Below are 17,513 nucleotides of genomic sequence, written 5' to 3'. Positions count from 1 at the left end.
TAGAAACTGCACTTAGAATCTGAATCTCTTGGATATTGCTTGGCCAGTTTAGTGGAGACCAACCTCTTCTTTTGGTTCACTTGGTTTATCTTGGGTTTATCTTTGGCAGGTTTATTTCACTGTTAAAGAATATAGACTACTACCATAAAACACAATGGGAAACTTAGGGAGGAAAAGTAGTTCAAATTAAGAGTTAATACTTTGTCATTGTTGCCTTGACAACTGAACATAATCCATAAACTTATTTATTATATTTTGCTCTTTCTCTGTAAATTCTCTAAACCTATGACTAGAGTCAAACAATTTTTCAAAGAATTTCTATACTCTCTAGAAAATTTTGACATATGTATATGCCACAGCCAGGTTCTAACATGTAGCTAGACCTGACCCAGTAAGGTTTTTGTCACTGATCCCTTCTCCCCATTTCCCATTCCCCCCCCACCGATAAATCTTTATTAAGGATTCTGTATCACTATTAATAATGGCAGGTCTTACATACAGATTAGTTTATATATGAAGACATTAGGGAAAGTAATTAAAATTTGGGATTGGACTGGGAGTCCATCAATTTCTAGTTCTTTGTTTACACAAAGAGTGCTGCTAAAAAGATCTTAATCATTCAAAAGTTATAATTACTATTTACGAATTTCTCTCCATCTTATTTTTATTAAGTATTTTTTCTCAGTCTCCCTTTTATACTGTCTCTGTTGTCTTTTCTTCTTTTCACTCTCCCATTACCCATCCCACCTACCCTTTCAAGAATTCATCCATACCCTCTCCCCACTTCCCCATCCCAATTCAGGCACCTCTTAAATTTGGTTTCAGAAACTTACTAGCTGAATGACCTTAGGTAAGTCACTTAATTCTGTTTGCCTCAGTTTCCTCAACTGGAAAATGAATGGGAGAAGGAAATAGCAAACCATTCTTTGCCAAGAAAACCTCAAATGGGATTAAGAAGAGTCACACATGACTGAAGTGACTGAACAACCACCATTTGACAAATAAAGAATCTGACTCAGATTGAAATTAAATTTCTTGAATACTAAGCATCTGAGGCAGAATTTGAATTCTTTACTTCTGTCAAGCTCTGTCCAGCTGTTGCCTTATTAAGAGTCTTATATTTTGTGTGCCATGCAATCAATTGCATTCATCTATTTTAGTGAATTGTCTCAACTTCCCTGCATTTATCATATTTCTTCATTGTCTTTATGATGATTCTAAAATAAAGGGATTGATTTGATAAATTCAAAAAACAAAACACTTCACTGATTAATAAATGAAAGCATGATACTTAACCACAAATACTGTACTCAAATGGAACTGTGATCTCATTGACCTGCATATCCCCTGCAATGACAAAAGCCATCTATACCTGCTCATTTTGTAACAATCGTCCATTTTATATCATAAGTCCATCACATCTCATCTAGGCTCATCACATCATTGAGTATGGATCTCCGGATCTCCCGTCCAGAGCACTGATAAGCAAATTAAACTTGATAGATGAAACTTGTTCTTAGCACCCATTGCTGCCTTTTCTAATCTGTCATACTGCCGCCAAAAAAAAAGTGGGTACAACAGATCAAGGGCTATGTTGTATTTTTCTTTGTTTCCTAGGTTGCCATGAACAAAGATTTCATCACCAAATGCCCAGCTCTTAATGATGTGGTTCTTTATACTTAGCCAAACTGCTCCTTAGGAAGCAGACTTGGTCTATCGTTCAGCTATTCTCAAAAGTTTTCCATTGTGGTAGAAACCTGCTGGCTTTTAAGGTCACTCTTATTCCAAGATATACATTGGGACTGGATTTTGTGGAGATAGTTATTATTAAAATTTTATGTATCTCTCTCTCTCTATTAAAGTGATTGGTCACAATCTCCCTTTAAATAATGTTTTCCTAGTTTATTTAAAATATGATTCAATTTAAAAATGAATTTTTTGTGGAAATTTTTTGAAGCAAACCTTATTTATAAATTGATCAGAAACTTTACTTGACTGTAAGGGACCCAGCAAAGATTTTCAAGAATGAAATGAATATTCCTCCCCATCCCATATTCTACATTTCTCTTTCCCCAACTGGTTAAACTCTTCAAGAATTTAATTTTTGGCTATAGGGGTGGGTGCAGCATCTTAGATAGTGATGTCCAGCTTCAAAGAGTTCATTAATTCTGAGAAAGAATAGTTTTCTTAAATAGTTCTCTTAGCACCCCCATAAGCTCTCTTTTCTGATCATCACTTTAAGTATTTGTGAAATGGGGAATGGCTCTGGGGCATGATAAAGAACCTGCTCTCCCTTAGCTGGCCTATTGCTGCTATCAAAACAATCCTATCAGAAACATTTAGATCCAGTCACTAGGTTAGAATTTTTTACAACCATGGACTTTGAACTGCAAATTATTTTAATGGAAACTCTTGGTAGTTCATTCAGTCATGGCAAGTGGATACTCACGAATGCTCCATGTCTCTTTAAGAGAAAATCAGCTGAGGTTGATAACATCAAATCTTGCATTCTTAGAATGAACACAATTCTCCCTAAGCAGATGAAACCACTTATTTATTCTTCTTCTGTGTTCAGGAAATGAGTACAGTCAAGTAGGCAATAGTATGTGGCTCATCCACTTGGCAGATCTCTCGTTAGTATTTATTCTTAAGATGATTTATCTTTATCTCTCACCATGATACCAGGCCACCAACACTAGTTTATCAGCAGGTGTGTGTTGAGGGGTTATAAACTCATTTTAATCTTAGTCTAAAAATCCAGAATTAGATGGATAGATATATAGTAATCTAAGCTATATAGCATATTTTTCAGAACCAAACACAAGTGTCTTATGGGTTGTCCTGTTTTGTATTATCCAAGTCTTTTTCTTTGTCATATGATAACTCAGGACAAGCTTGTTGATCCCTATCTACTCCCATAAATAACTGGGAATTGACCATGTTGTATATTTGGTGCGGGGCACTGAAAACAAGCTCGTTATAGGACTAAGCACGTGATGGGAGGATTATCCAGGATCAAGCAGAACAGCCTTCCTCAGACACATATGTCATATGTACAGATTGAACACAATGCTGTAACTTAAATATCCAAGACAGGTCTATGTTATGAAAATCGAAGAATTATGGCGTCTCAGAATATGAGAGTGAAAACAGTAGATTCATGAACTGGTGCTCTCTATATTTTTACAGTAAAACATAATCATTTGTTGGTTTAATAAGATGGTATTGGTCAAAATGAGGCCTCTAGTTTCTGTGAAATATGAGATAAACATATATCATACTACTTTCATTTCTGTAAACTTAACTTAAAATGTTAAAACTTAGACAATTAAAATATACACAGAATCCTAATGAATGGATGTGCTTATTATTCTTTCCCCTGACTTACACAAAGGTCATTACAAATTCTGACCCTGCAGTCTTTATCAAACTCTATTCATTTTTTGGTTCTTGATTCATCTCTTAGCACAGTGTCTTGAGCATAGTAGTCTCTTAATAAACATTGATTGATTGATCGATCATATCCATGTTAGAAGTAACCCGAGAGAGATATTTGATTGCAAAGTCCAAGCTAATCTCTAAACTTTCACTGTGTTTGAACAGGGAAGCACTATGGTGTATACAGCTGTGAAGGCTGTAAAGGGTTCTTCAAAAGGACCATAAGGAAAGACCTCATCTACACATGCCGGGATAACAAGGACTGCCTCATTGATAAGCGCCAACGTAACCGCTGCCAATACTGTCGCTATCAGAAGTGCCTTGTCATGGGTATGAAGAGGGAAGGTAAGAACAGAACATCTTACCAAAAAGCAGAGTTTCTATTTCTTTTTTTTTTTTTTTTTTAGATTTTTGCAAGGCAATGGGGTTAAGTGGCTTGCCCAAGGCCACGAGGATAGGTAATTATTAAGTGTCTGAGACCGGATTTGAACCCAGGTACTCCTGACTCCAGGGCTGGTGCTTTATCCACTGCACCACCTAGCCACCCCAGAGTTTCTATTTCTCTAGCATTCAAGACATGGGAGCTATATATACATCAGGGTGAAATCTAACAGTCAAACCTCAAGATATGACCTGAAGGGACAGGGAGGAGGAGAAAAAAAGATAAGAATGTTGAAACGAACATCATTAGGAGTTTATAATATGTAAAACACAAAGTCAAAGCTTTTTGCCCCAAGGGATGCATACCTTCTTCTATGACACTGGGGTTGGTAGACAAAACAGATATACTATACAGTAGATACAAGGTAATATGAGGAAAGAGAGGATGCTAACAACTGTGAGGCTAGGTAAAGCTTCACTGAGGAAAAGAACCTGTGTTTAATCTTGGAAGTAGATAGGGGTTCTGGTAAGGAAGATAAAGTCTAATTAAGGAGAGTATGCATTCTAGGCAAGGGAGCTAATAATGAGTAGATAGGAGATGAAATTCCAATGTCAGGGGAAAGATGAAATAGAAATTGCTTGAAGAGAAGTGAAATAATGTAGGAAAAGTAGAGAGGAGTAGGAAAGTAGAGGGCCTTACTGGGTGAGAAATTTGAATTGCATACTAATGGTAATAGGGAATTTATTGATTAGGAGAATGACATGGCTAGATTTTTCAGTTAAGAAAAATCATTTTGGCAGCCTTCTGAAACAAGTATTGGTGTGGGGAGAGACCTGAGGCAGGAAATAGTCAGGAAGCTATTGCAGAAATCTAGGCAAGATGAATTAAAATGGTGGCTATGTGACTGGAGAGAAAAGCAGCTATGAGTGATGAATGGGGGGCAAAAAGAAAAGTATTGTGGAAGTAAAATGGGCAGGGCTTGGCAGCTAATATAGGATGCCTGGGGTAAGGGAAGGGGAAGTGTCTGAGCTGAGTCCATCATTCCTCTTCTGGATGACTGGAAAAATGGTGATTTGATTTGTGATCCACTTGGTTTAACTGAATTACTGAATGCTGACAGACTAGTCATTAATGAGAAGGGGAAAAACAAAGGAAAGAGACCCCGCTTCTTTGATAGACAAAGAATATAAATCTCTATCGAACTCATGGACAAAATGGAATAGAGAATAATTCAAGTTTTCATATAAGGAATGGAATGAATGTAAATGTAGCAGGGCAAGAAATCTTTTCCTTCCTTGCTCAGATTATGCTTTTGTTGTGAGGGGGTAGTCTGGTTTGTAGATAACTGGACAAGGAAGACTTACTTCCCAGAAGAAAAGGATTGTGAACTATTTCATTATTATACCTCTCTCAATGACTAGCATAGAACTCTGTAGAGTGTTAGAAGAACAGATTCCTAGGACCCAGTAGGTACAAAATAAATGCTTTTTGACCTGACTTAAAGAATCAGATGCAAGTCCTGATTCTTACCTATACTCTCTCTCTGTGACTACAGACAGCGAACTACTGGTCTTTTCCTAATTTCAGCATCCTCATCTTTAAACAGGAAAAATTGTAACACCTGGCTCATAGGGTTGTTGAGAAGATCAATGAGATTTTACATATAGATATATGTGTATTTGTACATATGTACGTATGCATACACAGCCCCCTCCCCCCATACACTAGGGTTAGCTAGGTGTCCCAGGACACAGAGAGCTGAGTCTGAAGTCAGGAAGAACTAAGTCCAAATCTGGTCTAATTAGCTGTGACCCTGAGCAAGGTATTTAACCCTGTTTGCTTCCTTCCCTTCCTTCCCTCCCTCCCTCTCTCCTTCCTTCCTTCCTTCCTTCCTTCCTTCCTTCCTTCCTTCCTTCCTTCCTTCCCTCCTTCCCTCCTTCCCTCCTTCCCTCCTTCCTTCCTTCCTTCCTTCCTTCCTTCCTTCCTTCCTTCCTTCCTTCCTTCCTTCCTTCCTTCCTTCCTTCCTTCCTTGAAACAACAAACTCCTTCAACATTTTGCAACATGAGTGCTTAACTTCTTTGCAGTCCTTGGAAGTTAGTAAGTCAATTAAAAAGAGAGAAAGAAGAAATAAGAGAGACCAAGCAAAATAGTTTGGCTACGAGAGAGGGGCATACATGCATACATTCATAGACATATACATAGACAGAAAATCCTACAACGCAGAAAGAAATGCATACATAGACAAAAAGCAAATAGCAACACTTTCTTGGAGAAACAGCCTCATCTTGTGGTCATTTGGGGTATTGTTGCCAAAGATTTCCAAAGCTTATAGGATTTTTCCCCCTCAGAAGAAAAGATAATCACCTCTTTTGAAAAGAATACGGTGAAATGAAGTCCAGGAGTAGATTGGGAATTTTCTCACCTCCATATAAGATTATTTTTTTCCTTTCCAGGCTTTCTATAAAATCTTCTTTGTAACTCGGGAGAAAAAAAAATAAAACAAGACCTGATGTACTTTGGCAAGAGAATAAGGAGAGGGAAAGTGGCTGTTGGGATAGTTGTAACTAACTTTTCAAAGTCAACAACTTTGTCAGATGATGTTATTGAGTCTTGGGAAGAGAATGGTTCCAACTATTTTTCTCCATGATATCTCTAAGAGTTAGAAACTGGTTCCTATTCTCAACTTTTTTGTTTATGCCAGTCCTCAAGGAAGGTTGGTCTCCTTTGGAAGAAAACTTGAGTGGTTTTTTGATCTTTCTCCCCTCCTGTGCAAACCTAAGATGGTAGGTTTAGGGGAAACCTGACAACACAATGACTAAGCTCTAAGATATAGACTTTTCCCAAAGAAAAGTTTAATTAAAAATGTATCCTGGGATGCCGTGTGAGGATCATGGTAGGTAGCACTCTGCTATCTTTTGATCTTATTTTTTTTAACTGAAAATCTAGGGGAAGCTAGGTGGCACAGTGGATAGAACACTGGCCCTGGATTCAGGAGGACTGAATCCTGAATCAAGAACTGAAATCCAGCCTCAGACACTTAGTAATTCCCACAGTCTGAGTCTGTGACCTTAGACAAGTTACTTTATCATTGCCTTGCAAAAAACAAAAACCTGAAAACCTAATGAAGATTTAAATAATCGCTGGTTGGTTCTTGTTCTTCATTATTGAAGAAGACCAAACTAACATCACCTATGTTCAGGACAAATTACGGTGTGACCGACTATGGCTGATAAGACCAATGCAAGCTCAGAATGGTCTACCATAGGTTGGGCCCAAATGGTTCATGTGAACACCTAAATATTGCCACTAGAAAAAGAAATGGCAAACCACTCCAGGATCTTTGCCAAGAATGGCCCCCCCATGTGCCCAACGAGTTGGACACATAGAAACAACCCAACAACAACATTACCATAGTGTCTGAAAATTTATAAAGCGCTAAAGACATATTGGCTGCATTGAATCCTCATAACAACTCAGGCATGTATGTATGTATGTATGTATTATTATTATTATCGTCATTTTACAAATGGGGGAAACTGAGGATGAGCAAGGTGAAGTAGCTTGCCAAGAGTCACAAAAGTAGCAAATTGTCTGAAGTAGGATTTGAATTCAGGTTTTTTAAATTTGTTTTTTTTCCCTCTCTAATCCTAGCACTTTGTCCATTGCACTTCCTAGATATCAGTTGCAAATGATTATGAATCAGGTCCATCTTTCATGAACTGGAAAACCAGCAGGACATTGAATTTCTGGATGGACTTCAGCCTAGGGCATTTCTGGGCCTGCAGAGGAAGCTGTAACAGCTTAGTAGAACCAGCTAAGTCCAACTTTAGAAGACCTTCAAGGTTCATAAATCAAATTCAACATATTGCAGTCTTCAAGCAAGATGGACCTGATTCATATTCTAACAGGACCTTCATTTCTTCTTCATTGAGAAAACCAGCCTTCACTATGGCACCAATATCAGGGTTTGCTTCCATCCATCAGGAAAGTTGGAAATAGATTCCAGTTTCTTACTGTTACAGGAAACAGGGACAGCAATCAGTACTGGAAAATGCTTGTGATTAGTGGCAGCAAGCAGTGCCTATGTCAATGAAATCACAGATCTTTTGAAATACAAGTATGATTTTCTCCTTTCAACTGAGAATAAAAAAATATTCTCAGATTCTGAAGAGAACCCCGGGTCTCTCTCATCAGAGCACTGAGAATGTAAAAGAACCAGGAGACTCATTTTTGCCTTAAATTAAACATAGCATACATATGCCTATCTGGAGGAAGGGGGTAGGTGATGCCTTTGTGTCCTTCTCTATTCCAGCTGTGCAAGAGGAGAGACAGAGAAGCCGGGAGAGGGCTGAGAATGAAGTGGAGTCCACCAGTGGTGGTCACGAAGACATGCCTGTGGAGAGGATCCTCGAAGCTGAACTCGCAGTGGAACCAAAGACAGAATCCTATGGAGACACAAGCTTGGAGAATTCAGTAAGTGTCCATGGATGAGAGTTCTGGGTGATCCCTTGACCTGTGTCCAAAGAATAGAATTTTCACTTCTATTTTCTATATTTACATTTCCCTATTTATTCTTTCTTCAGACAAATGATCCCGTGACTAATATATGTCATGCTGCTGATAAGCAGCTCTTTACTCTCGTTGAATGGGCCAAACGCATCCCACACTTCTCTGATCTCACCTTGGAAGACCAAGTTATTCTTCTTCGGGCAGGTAATGGGGCTATGGGTTCCTTCTGTTTACCTGGGCTGCCATTTCAGAAATATTCTGGAACTATTATACTCTGTAACAGCTAGTTGGTACCATGGATAGCACATAGGCGCTGGACTCAGGAAATGTTGAATTGAAATCTAACCTCAACATTTATTAGCTGGGGATTCTGATCTGCCCCAATTTCCTTATCATCAAATTGCTATAGCAACTATCTCCTATGGTTGATGTGAAAATAAAATGAGATAATATCTGTAAAGCACTTTGCAAATCTTAAAGTGCTATGGAAGTGATAATAATTATTATTTATTCATTGTAATTACAACATAAATAAGACTTTCTGGGACTTCTGTATATGGTGACTCTTTATGTGCTTTGGCACTATGGGATGCTGAGTTCAAGTCCTGATCCTATTATTAATTCCCAATGACTTCTCTGAATCTCAGTTTCCTCATTTATAAAACGGGAGTCAAAGTTATACCTTGTTTCACAGAGTTGTGAACAAAATGCTTTATAAACTGTAAATGACCATAGCAATTTGATTTATTTATTTTGATTTATTAATTATTATTATTATTTTGTAACTAAACAACCTTGGATACAGTCTAGGATTCAGTTTAATATCCATGCTTATTATATGCAAGATATTAGACCCAGGGATATGATGTGTGCACAAAGAAGTAAATACCAAACCCAAACAAAGCGATTTCAAGAGGAATGGAACTAACTGGGACCCAGAGATCAGTCAGGAAAGACTTTGTGTAAGACTTCATCTAGAGATTGAGCCAGAGGTGAGGAGTGGTACCATGACATGGAGAACCACAAATGACAAAGCACAAAGGCAGGAGATGAATGTCACCTACTGGGAATAGCTATCATGCCAGTTTGACACGAACAGGGAGTGTGTGAAGGTGAATAATGTGGTCTAAGACAAAAAAGGTAGGTAGGAGTAGGTTGTGAAGGACATCGAATGCCAGGGTAAAAAGCTGACATTTTTATCATCCAGACAATGAGAGTTATTAAATATTGTGTGTGTGAATTGTGTGTGACATGATTAGATCTCTGTTTTTGGAATATCAATTTGGTGGTTATTTGAAGAATAGTTTGACAAGAGAAGAGGTTTTTTTTTTTGAATCCCTGTAATGAAGAACATTAATATCAACGAACCAGGAAGCACCCACTGCATTGCAGTCACTGTACTAGAATAAACAAATATAAAGAAATTTAAAGTTCATAAGGAACTCACAAGTTCACTTCTTTTTGTTAGGTGTGGGACTGTTGACACCAGAGAGCTGAGGCTCTTGACCTTCTCAAAAGGGAGATTTGCTTTAATATTGTGATTGGTACTTGGGGACAGGGTAGTTACCTAGTTTGATACATACTTAGCAGTACCATCTCCTTATAGAAGAAAATCTCAGCCAGTGGAAATTGTCTTTTATTTTTCTGAATAGTCTTTTTTCTTGGCAGAGACAAATAGAAAGTATACCACAGGAAGATCATAGCAACATGAACATTTTGCCTTTTTTTTTCTCTTGAGGGGAAGTAGGAGCAGTTGGTGTTAGGGAGGGGAGGATAAACAGTTGTAAACAATCTCTTATCCTTTAATTCTAGATCTACTGCCATTTCTTTTTTTTTCTTTTTTGCTTTTGTTTTTTTTAGGACCTACCACCATTTAGTCCAAGACTATCCCATGTCTCTTTGAGTTCTGAGACAATATTATCTTTTTTTAAGTTTTTTTTGCAATGCAACGAGGTTAAGTGACTTGTTGAAGGTCACATAACTAAATAATTATTAAGTGTCTGAGACTGGATTTGAAATTAGGTCCTCCTGATGCATGATCGATGCTCTATCCACTGCCACCTAGCTGTCCCTGAGACAGTATTTTCAATTTTTCCTGCTAGACTATTTATTGTTCAGTTGTTCAGTCTTGTCTATCTCTTCATGACTCCATGAACCATACTATCCACATGGTTTTCTTGGCAAAGATACTGGAGGGCTTTGTCATTTCCTTCTCCAATGGATTAAGGCAAACAGGAGTTAAGAGCCTTGTCCAGTTTTACAGTTAGTAAATGTCTCAAGTCACATTTGAATTTAGGTCTTCCTGACTTCAGACCAGTGCTTTTATCTGCTCAGCCAGGAGGGGCCACATGGACATGAACCAAGAACCTCTTCTAGATTATAGCCTCCAGAAAAGGTAGAGATCACATTTGCATCCTGACCAGAGTTCAATGTGGTACTAGTTAACTAAAAGACACTAAAAATGTATTTGTTAATTGAATGGGGAATGAATAAATTTTAAGGAAATTAATTGTTTGATCATTATCTAAAAGTTGAATTTGATTATGAACTTGTTGAGGTAAGAAACTACATTTTCATATTTGATTATATTCCACTCCATTCTTAGACCAGTGCCTTGCAAATAGGAGGTTCTTTCTGTGTCTGTCTTTCTATCTCTCTCTCTGTATGTTTATCATTCTCTCTTTCTCTACATATAAAAATAGGCAGACAGACAAATCTATATATCTATGAACTAATTTTACTTAGAAGGCATGGTTTTTTACCTCCTGGCCACCATACTAGGTAGTCCCAGAAAGCCATTATAGCATGCAAAAAAGTACACTAATATCAATTTTCAGCTTTTCCACTAATTAAGCAGGTTTTTTAATCACTCTGGATTTCAGTTTCTCTATATGTCAAATGGATCTCATAAAACCTTGCTCTAAGGGGCAGCTAGGTGGCACAGTGGAGAGAGCACGGGCCCTGAAGTCAGGAGTACCTGAGTTCAAATCCGACCTCAGACACTTAATAATTACCTAGCTGTGTGGCTTTGGGCAAGCCACTTAACCCCGTTTGCCTGGAAAAATCTAAAAAAACCCCAAAAAAAAACCCCCCAAACCCTTGCTCTATCACAGAACTATTACTTCAAATGAGACTACAATTGTAAAAACACTTGGATGAGGTAAAACATATGAAATGTGTAATTATGTGTAAAGGGTTTTGGTTATTCTTTTGGGGTTAAAGGAGACAGTTTCCACTCACTTCTATCTCCTTTCTTGTTCTCTTAGGCTGGAATGAATTGCTGATTGCCTCCTTCTCCCATCGCTCTGTGTCTGTGCAGGATGGAATCCTCCTTGCCACCGGTTTACATGTTCACCGAAGCAGTGCCCATAGCGCAGGGGTTGGCTCCATCTTTGACAGGTCCTGTCCTTTCTCCTCCTGAAGCCCTGGGTTTGAGTTTGTGCTTTGAGGAGAACCTTGTTGTCCTGAGCCTGAGGCTGCTCTGAGTATAGGAAAAACATCCATGGTTTGGATTTTGAGCCTCCGATGGCAAGGAAGAAAACAAATAGATATGCATGCATATATGATCTATGCATACATACATATGCACATACATGTGTGCTTATATAAAGATATATTTACCACATGGATGTATAAATATGTGTCTATGTAGGCATTCATGTGTATAAGATAATAAATGTATAATAATACAAGTATAATATATGTATATTAAATAGCACATATATGCATGTGTGTATGTGTTTGTGTACATGTGTACATGTGCGTGTATGTACACACGAACATATGTACATATGCATGCATGTGTATATGCTAGGTAGTATAGTGAATAAAGCATTGGACCTGAAGTTAGGAAATTAGGAAAATGTGAGTTCAAACTGGGTCTCTCAAACTACCGGGTGTTTATATGTATGTATATACATACGTATGTGTGTGTCTAGATAAATACAAACCTATCTGATAAAATACAAGATGCTCTAAAAGTTTTGTCTTTTAACTCTGTATGGCTCAGTTTCCTCATCTGTCAAATGATCTAGAGGAGGAGGTGGCAAATCAGTCTCCGGGATCCAGTATCTTTGCCAAAAAAATCTCCAAAAGAGGTCGTGTAAGGGTTGGACATGACTGAAAGAAATGAACAACAAACATATATATTATATATAATATATCTACTCATATTTCTATGTGTGCATTTGCCTTTTTATTTATATAGAGTGATATGTGTGTATTCATGCATGTGTACATGTATCAGATAAGGAGTAATGAACTTTAAAGGGGGCATATGCATTTAGTGTGGAGTTTGGTGAGTTGAGTGGGGAGAGGAAGTAGATACCCTTCATCTTTTCCATTGTCCCAGACTATGTTCTCTATCTTTGTGCTATAACTTGGCACACATTTGTCTGCATAGCTATGATGTCTCTTCCTCCATGAATTAAAATTCTAAAATTTTAAGAACTTTCACAGACCCTAGAGGTCACCCAATCCAACTTTTTCATTTGATAGTTGAGGATACTGAGAAAGGAAATAACTTTTCCAGATTCACAAAGAGTTCATTCCAGAGCTGTGATCAGAACCCAGTTCTTCTCTTTCACCAACTCTGATTTTCATCTGGTTCACTTCAGTCAATATACATTGAGCATCTACTCTGTAGTTATGCACAGAGGTTCCATGGCATAGTGGTAAAATTACTGAAATTATGAGTATATCATTTCACTTCTCAGAATTCAATTTCAGATGAGTAAGTTGAGGGCATTGATGAAAGAAATTCTTCAGGTGAAATATAGTCTGTTAAAACAAACAACCAAACATACTCTTCTATGCAAACAAAACCAAGGAAAAATACATCATTTTATTAACCTTTTCCGGGGAGAATTATAGTAAAAGGTCTTTATTGGCAGCATTGGATGAGAGATACCAAAAATGATTGAGACTGCCCACTGCCTTCTGAGGCCTTCATGACTAGTAAGAAAGCATCCCATGAAGAGAAGCTAGGGAAATCCAAAGCTGTTATTTTTCCCAGAATTATTCCCCTGAATTTCTCTTCCCTGATGCTTTTTGTTGATTTGATGTCTGACTGATTATTTCTTCTTGCTTCCTGCAAACAGAGTTCTCACTGAACTGGTTTCTAAAATGAAAGACATGCAGATGGATAAATCCGAGTTAGGCTGCTTGAGGGCCATTGTCTTGTTTAACCCAGGTAAGTCCCATTGCCTTGTTTAACCCAGGCAAGTCCTCTGTATGAGGCAGTAGATTCTATATTATTTTCATCATCATCATCATCATCATCATCATCATTATTATTAATTTATTTTTATTATTATCATTGGCTTGCCGAAAGTCACACAACCAGGCAAATATTGTCTGAGGCTGGATTTGAACTCCAGGGCTGGTGCTCTATCCACCAAGCTGCTCCCAGACAAGTCAATTCTTAGAGTGTTGGCCTTAGGCTTAGGTAGTCTAGAGTTCTCATTCTTTTTCAGGATTTGTTTGACTAGGTATTCCTGAGCATATCACTCTACCTTTCATTTCTCTCAGGTGCAATTTTCCCGTCCGTAGAATGGAAATAAAAATAGTACCCATCTCACAGAATTGTTGTGAATAATAAATGAGATAACAACATAGATAAAGCACTTTGCAAACTTAGAATGCTATGTTAATACTGGCTACTCAGATTATTTCTTTATTTCTGGGCTCTCAGAGCACTGTTTGATTTAGCCCTCTGGGTCAGCTTTGCTAAATCAGCTTAGGAAACAGTTATAAACTACTTGCCATCTGCAGAATACAGTCTTAAGTTGGAGGGGGGAATGTGATAGAGATATGTTCTCAAATGTATATGAACATAGAGATACTATTTGTTCTCAAACATATATGAATATAATATCTGTTCTTAACTATATATATATATATATATATATATATATATGTATATACAATTTATACCAGATTAATCACTATAATGGAGAGGGGGAGGGAAGGGAGGGTAGTAGAAAAATGTGGAAATTATTAGCTTGCAAATTGATGAATGTTGAAAACTACCTTTGCATGTAACTGAAAAAAAAAGTGAGGAAGGAACAAAAAAAAGATCATGTTCTTTGCATGTAATGGGAAAAATAAATACAATTAAAAATGTTATGTTCCTTGCTCACATGAAGTTAATTGGATAAGAAGGAAGGACTATTTGTAAATAATAATAATAATGATGATGATGATGATGATGATGATGATGATGATGATAATGATAATGATAATAATTTGGACAGTAATAATACTATATATTCATCTAGTGCTTTAGAGTTTCCAAAGTATTTTTATATTTGATAAAAAAAATACTGAAATGTCTTCTCTATGAACATTTGCTGATGTTCTCCCCATCACAAACTATTGGTGCCCTTCCTCTCAAACTACCTTGTGTGTATGTCTATATACATGTATGTCATACTTGCGTATAGGTCTAGATAAATATAAACCTATCTGATCAAAATACAGGATGTTCCAAAAGTTTTGGTGCAGGTACCTTAAGATGGTATCAAGACTTTTGGGACATATTATCAATGCACCACATATATACATATGTATGCCATGCATGCACACATGTCTGGATATATACACATATATCTGATAAAATACAGGATGTTCCAAAAGTTTTGGTGCAGGTACCTTAAGATTTTTGAAACTCTACTCATTCCAAAGTAGAGATTGTTTCCATTCTTTTTCTTTGTGTTTCTAGTTACTACCTAATAGATATTTGATAAATACTGTTTATTGATTAGTCTTTGTTCAAATCTGACCTCAAACATTGAACATTTACCAATTGGTGACCTTGGGCAAATTACTTAACCCTGATAGCCTCCCATCTGGGGTCATCTCCAGTTGGCCTGATCTGTATCTGGCCACTGGACCTAGATGAAACCAGAGGAGAAAGTGAGACTGATGACTTAGCACAGCCCCTTCCTTCACCCCCACTCAAGTTCAATGCCGTTGCTTGCCTCACCTCCCTGATGTCCTTCTGGAAGGACTTAGATTGCGGTTGGCCTCTTATGATGCTCATTTGCTCATGGCAACAAGTTAGATGACATTGTAATTATTCCTATTTTACAGATGAGGAAGCGAAAATCGCCCAGCTAGTGATTGCCAGAGGCCAAATTAAGCTGCAGGCTCAGTGCTTTATGCCCTATAGCGTGCCCTAGTGAGCCAGAAGAGATTAATGCCTTTAAATATTGTTTCTAGAGAGAGGATGTTGAGATTCTGCAGGGTGAGAGTAACACATCAAGACACTAAGATACCTTAATGTCTCAGATTATTTGATAGGCACTTGGTGATAGAAAAGAGTGGAGGAAAGGGAGGTGTGTAGGACCTTAACCCTCTGGAGAGTGGGTATGAATAGTCAGCTGCTCTAGTCTCCAGGAACCTAACCTGATTTGGTTGGTCTTTTCAGATGCTAAGGGCTTGTCCAATCCCTCAGAAGTAGAGGCTCTCCGAGAGAAGGTTTATGCTACCCTTGAAGCATACACCAAACAGAAATATCCTGATCAGCCTGGCAGGTGAGTCTCCATATCTATGTGAGATGACAGCTCAACTCAAACCTTCAGAAATGTCTGCATGTTTTGAAGGGGAAGGCAAAAAAGGGAGGGGAGAAGTAACCCATATGGAACATTCTTGGCAAAGATGGGGTGGGCAGAAGATTGAGGATTCTGGTGTAGGGGGAGCAATCTTTTGCATGGGGTTCAAGTCTTGTGTGTGATCATGGACAAATCACCTAATATCTCTATTCCCCAAATAACTCTTTAAGACTACAAGTTATAAGTGAGTTGCTGGTTAGTATTGGGGAGGGAGTTTTACCCCCTTTGAAATCATAGGTCTAGGTGAAATTCCCATTCCATAATGTTTTTCACTTCCAGATATTGATAACAAGCAAAAAAAACCTCAAATAAACTAACAAAATTCAAAGCAAAGACATTGGTATACATAGTACACAGCTCCCTGTCTATGGGTTGTTTAAGTTAACATGTAGCCCTTAGGGATCCTTATGAATTGTTTAATGCCCCCTGTTTCTAATTGACTTTGATGCCAAACATCTGACCCATACATGAATACCTCCCACTATATTCTGATTGACTGTCATTCAGTCTTTGCTTTGAATACCTTTAATAATGGGGAACTCACTATCTCCTCAAGAATTCTCATTCTAATTTTGGATAACTCTCATGGTGAAGTGGTTCCTTGTTTAGAACAGAAATCTCTTTCCTTTTGACTCCCAAATATAGGCCCCCTGGAGTTATGTTTGAGGCTTTATTGCTCAATTGATTTAAAATAACACTTTCCTTTTCCTCATATTGTCTGGGCAAACCTAAACATATCATTTGAACTTTCAGGCAGCTAACTCTGTAAAGCTATACATTGCCTAACAGGTGGAGGTCAGCACTAGCAGAGGGAACTCCTCACAGGGACTCAATGGATTGATGGAATAATAGATCTATTTTTTAAAATTCTAAATTATAGTTTTTCACCTTCTTTGTTTCTAACTCTAAATAAACACCTAAGATAAAATTTATTTTTGGTTTGTACTCATGGTTTCTCTGGTATAGTAAATTTTCTCTACCAGTAGAGATTGACAGCTGCTCTTCAATTTGCCTTTCAAGAGATACATAGAGCTGAAATTACATGTCCAGGCTCATGTAACCAGAGGCAATATTTGAACTCATACTTTCTGACTCTAAAACCAGTTCTCTACCTCAGTCTCTTTCTCTGCCTTCATTAATATCTCTGTGTCTCAGTGACACCTGGTGTCTGTGTATCTATCTGGTCGCTGATTCTCCAACCAAACAGAAAGAAGGAGATGGACAGACAGCAGACAGCTAGAGAGCTGTATGGACAGACAAATGGATGGATGGATGGAAGGATGGGTAGACAGACGGAGAAACTCTGGAATGGAATTTGACAGAATTAACTAAGGAAGTTTCAACATAATCTTTAGGATCCACTTGATGTCCCATGACACTCCTTTGTGATTATCCCATCTACCCAGGTTTAGTCTTTTTTTTGTTACTTACACTCTCCTCTTCAGTTAATACTTAGGCCAGAGAGTACATGGTTCTGAGCTATATTATGAACAAAAAATTGTAGCCATGAAGTCCTGTTCTTTTTCGATAAGTTACTTCAAATATGTGGTTTCAAATTGTTTGGTTTCAT

General features: G+C 37.7%; 1 protein-coding gene across 1 annotated transcript in view; it reads left to right on the top strand.

Annotated features, from left to right (window-relative positions):
* The window catches only part of RXRG (retinoid X receptor gamma), a 53,578-nt gene that overhangs the window by 31,147 nt on the left and 4,918 nt on the right, over positions 1–17,513 (top strand). Inside the window, exons 4-9 of the mRNA XM_074221878.1 lie at positions 3,604–3,783; positions 8,134–8,294; positions 8,405–8,534; positions 11,597–11,729; positions 13,430–13,521; positions 15,760–15,865. Of these exons, the coding sequence (XP_074077979.1) occupies positions 3,604–3,783; positions 8,134–8,294; positions 8,405–8,534; positions 11,597–11,729; positions 13,430–13,521; positions 15,760–15,865 (802 nt within the window). The remainder of the gene's footprint in view (positions 1–3,603; positions 3,784–8,133; positions 8,295–8,404; positions 8,535–11,596; positions 11,730–13,429; positions 13,522–15,759; positions 15,866–17,513) is intronic.

The sequence above is a fragment of the Macrotis lagotis genome, chromosome 2 (genome assembly GCF_037893015.1).
Source record: "Macrotis lagotis isolate mMagLag1 chromosome 2, bilby.v1.9.chrom.fasta, whole genome shotgun sequence".
NCBI classification, from domain to species: domain Eukaryota; kingdom Metazoa; phylum Chordata; class Mammalia; order Peramelemorphia; family Peramelidae; genus Macrotis; species Macrotis lagotis.
The sequence above is the reverse complement of the archived record's forward strand: the minus strand, read 5'-3'. Positions and strand labels throughout refer to the sequence as shown.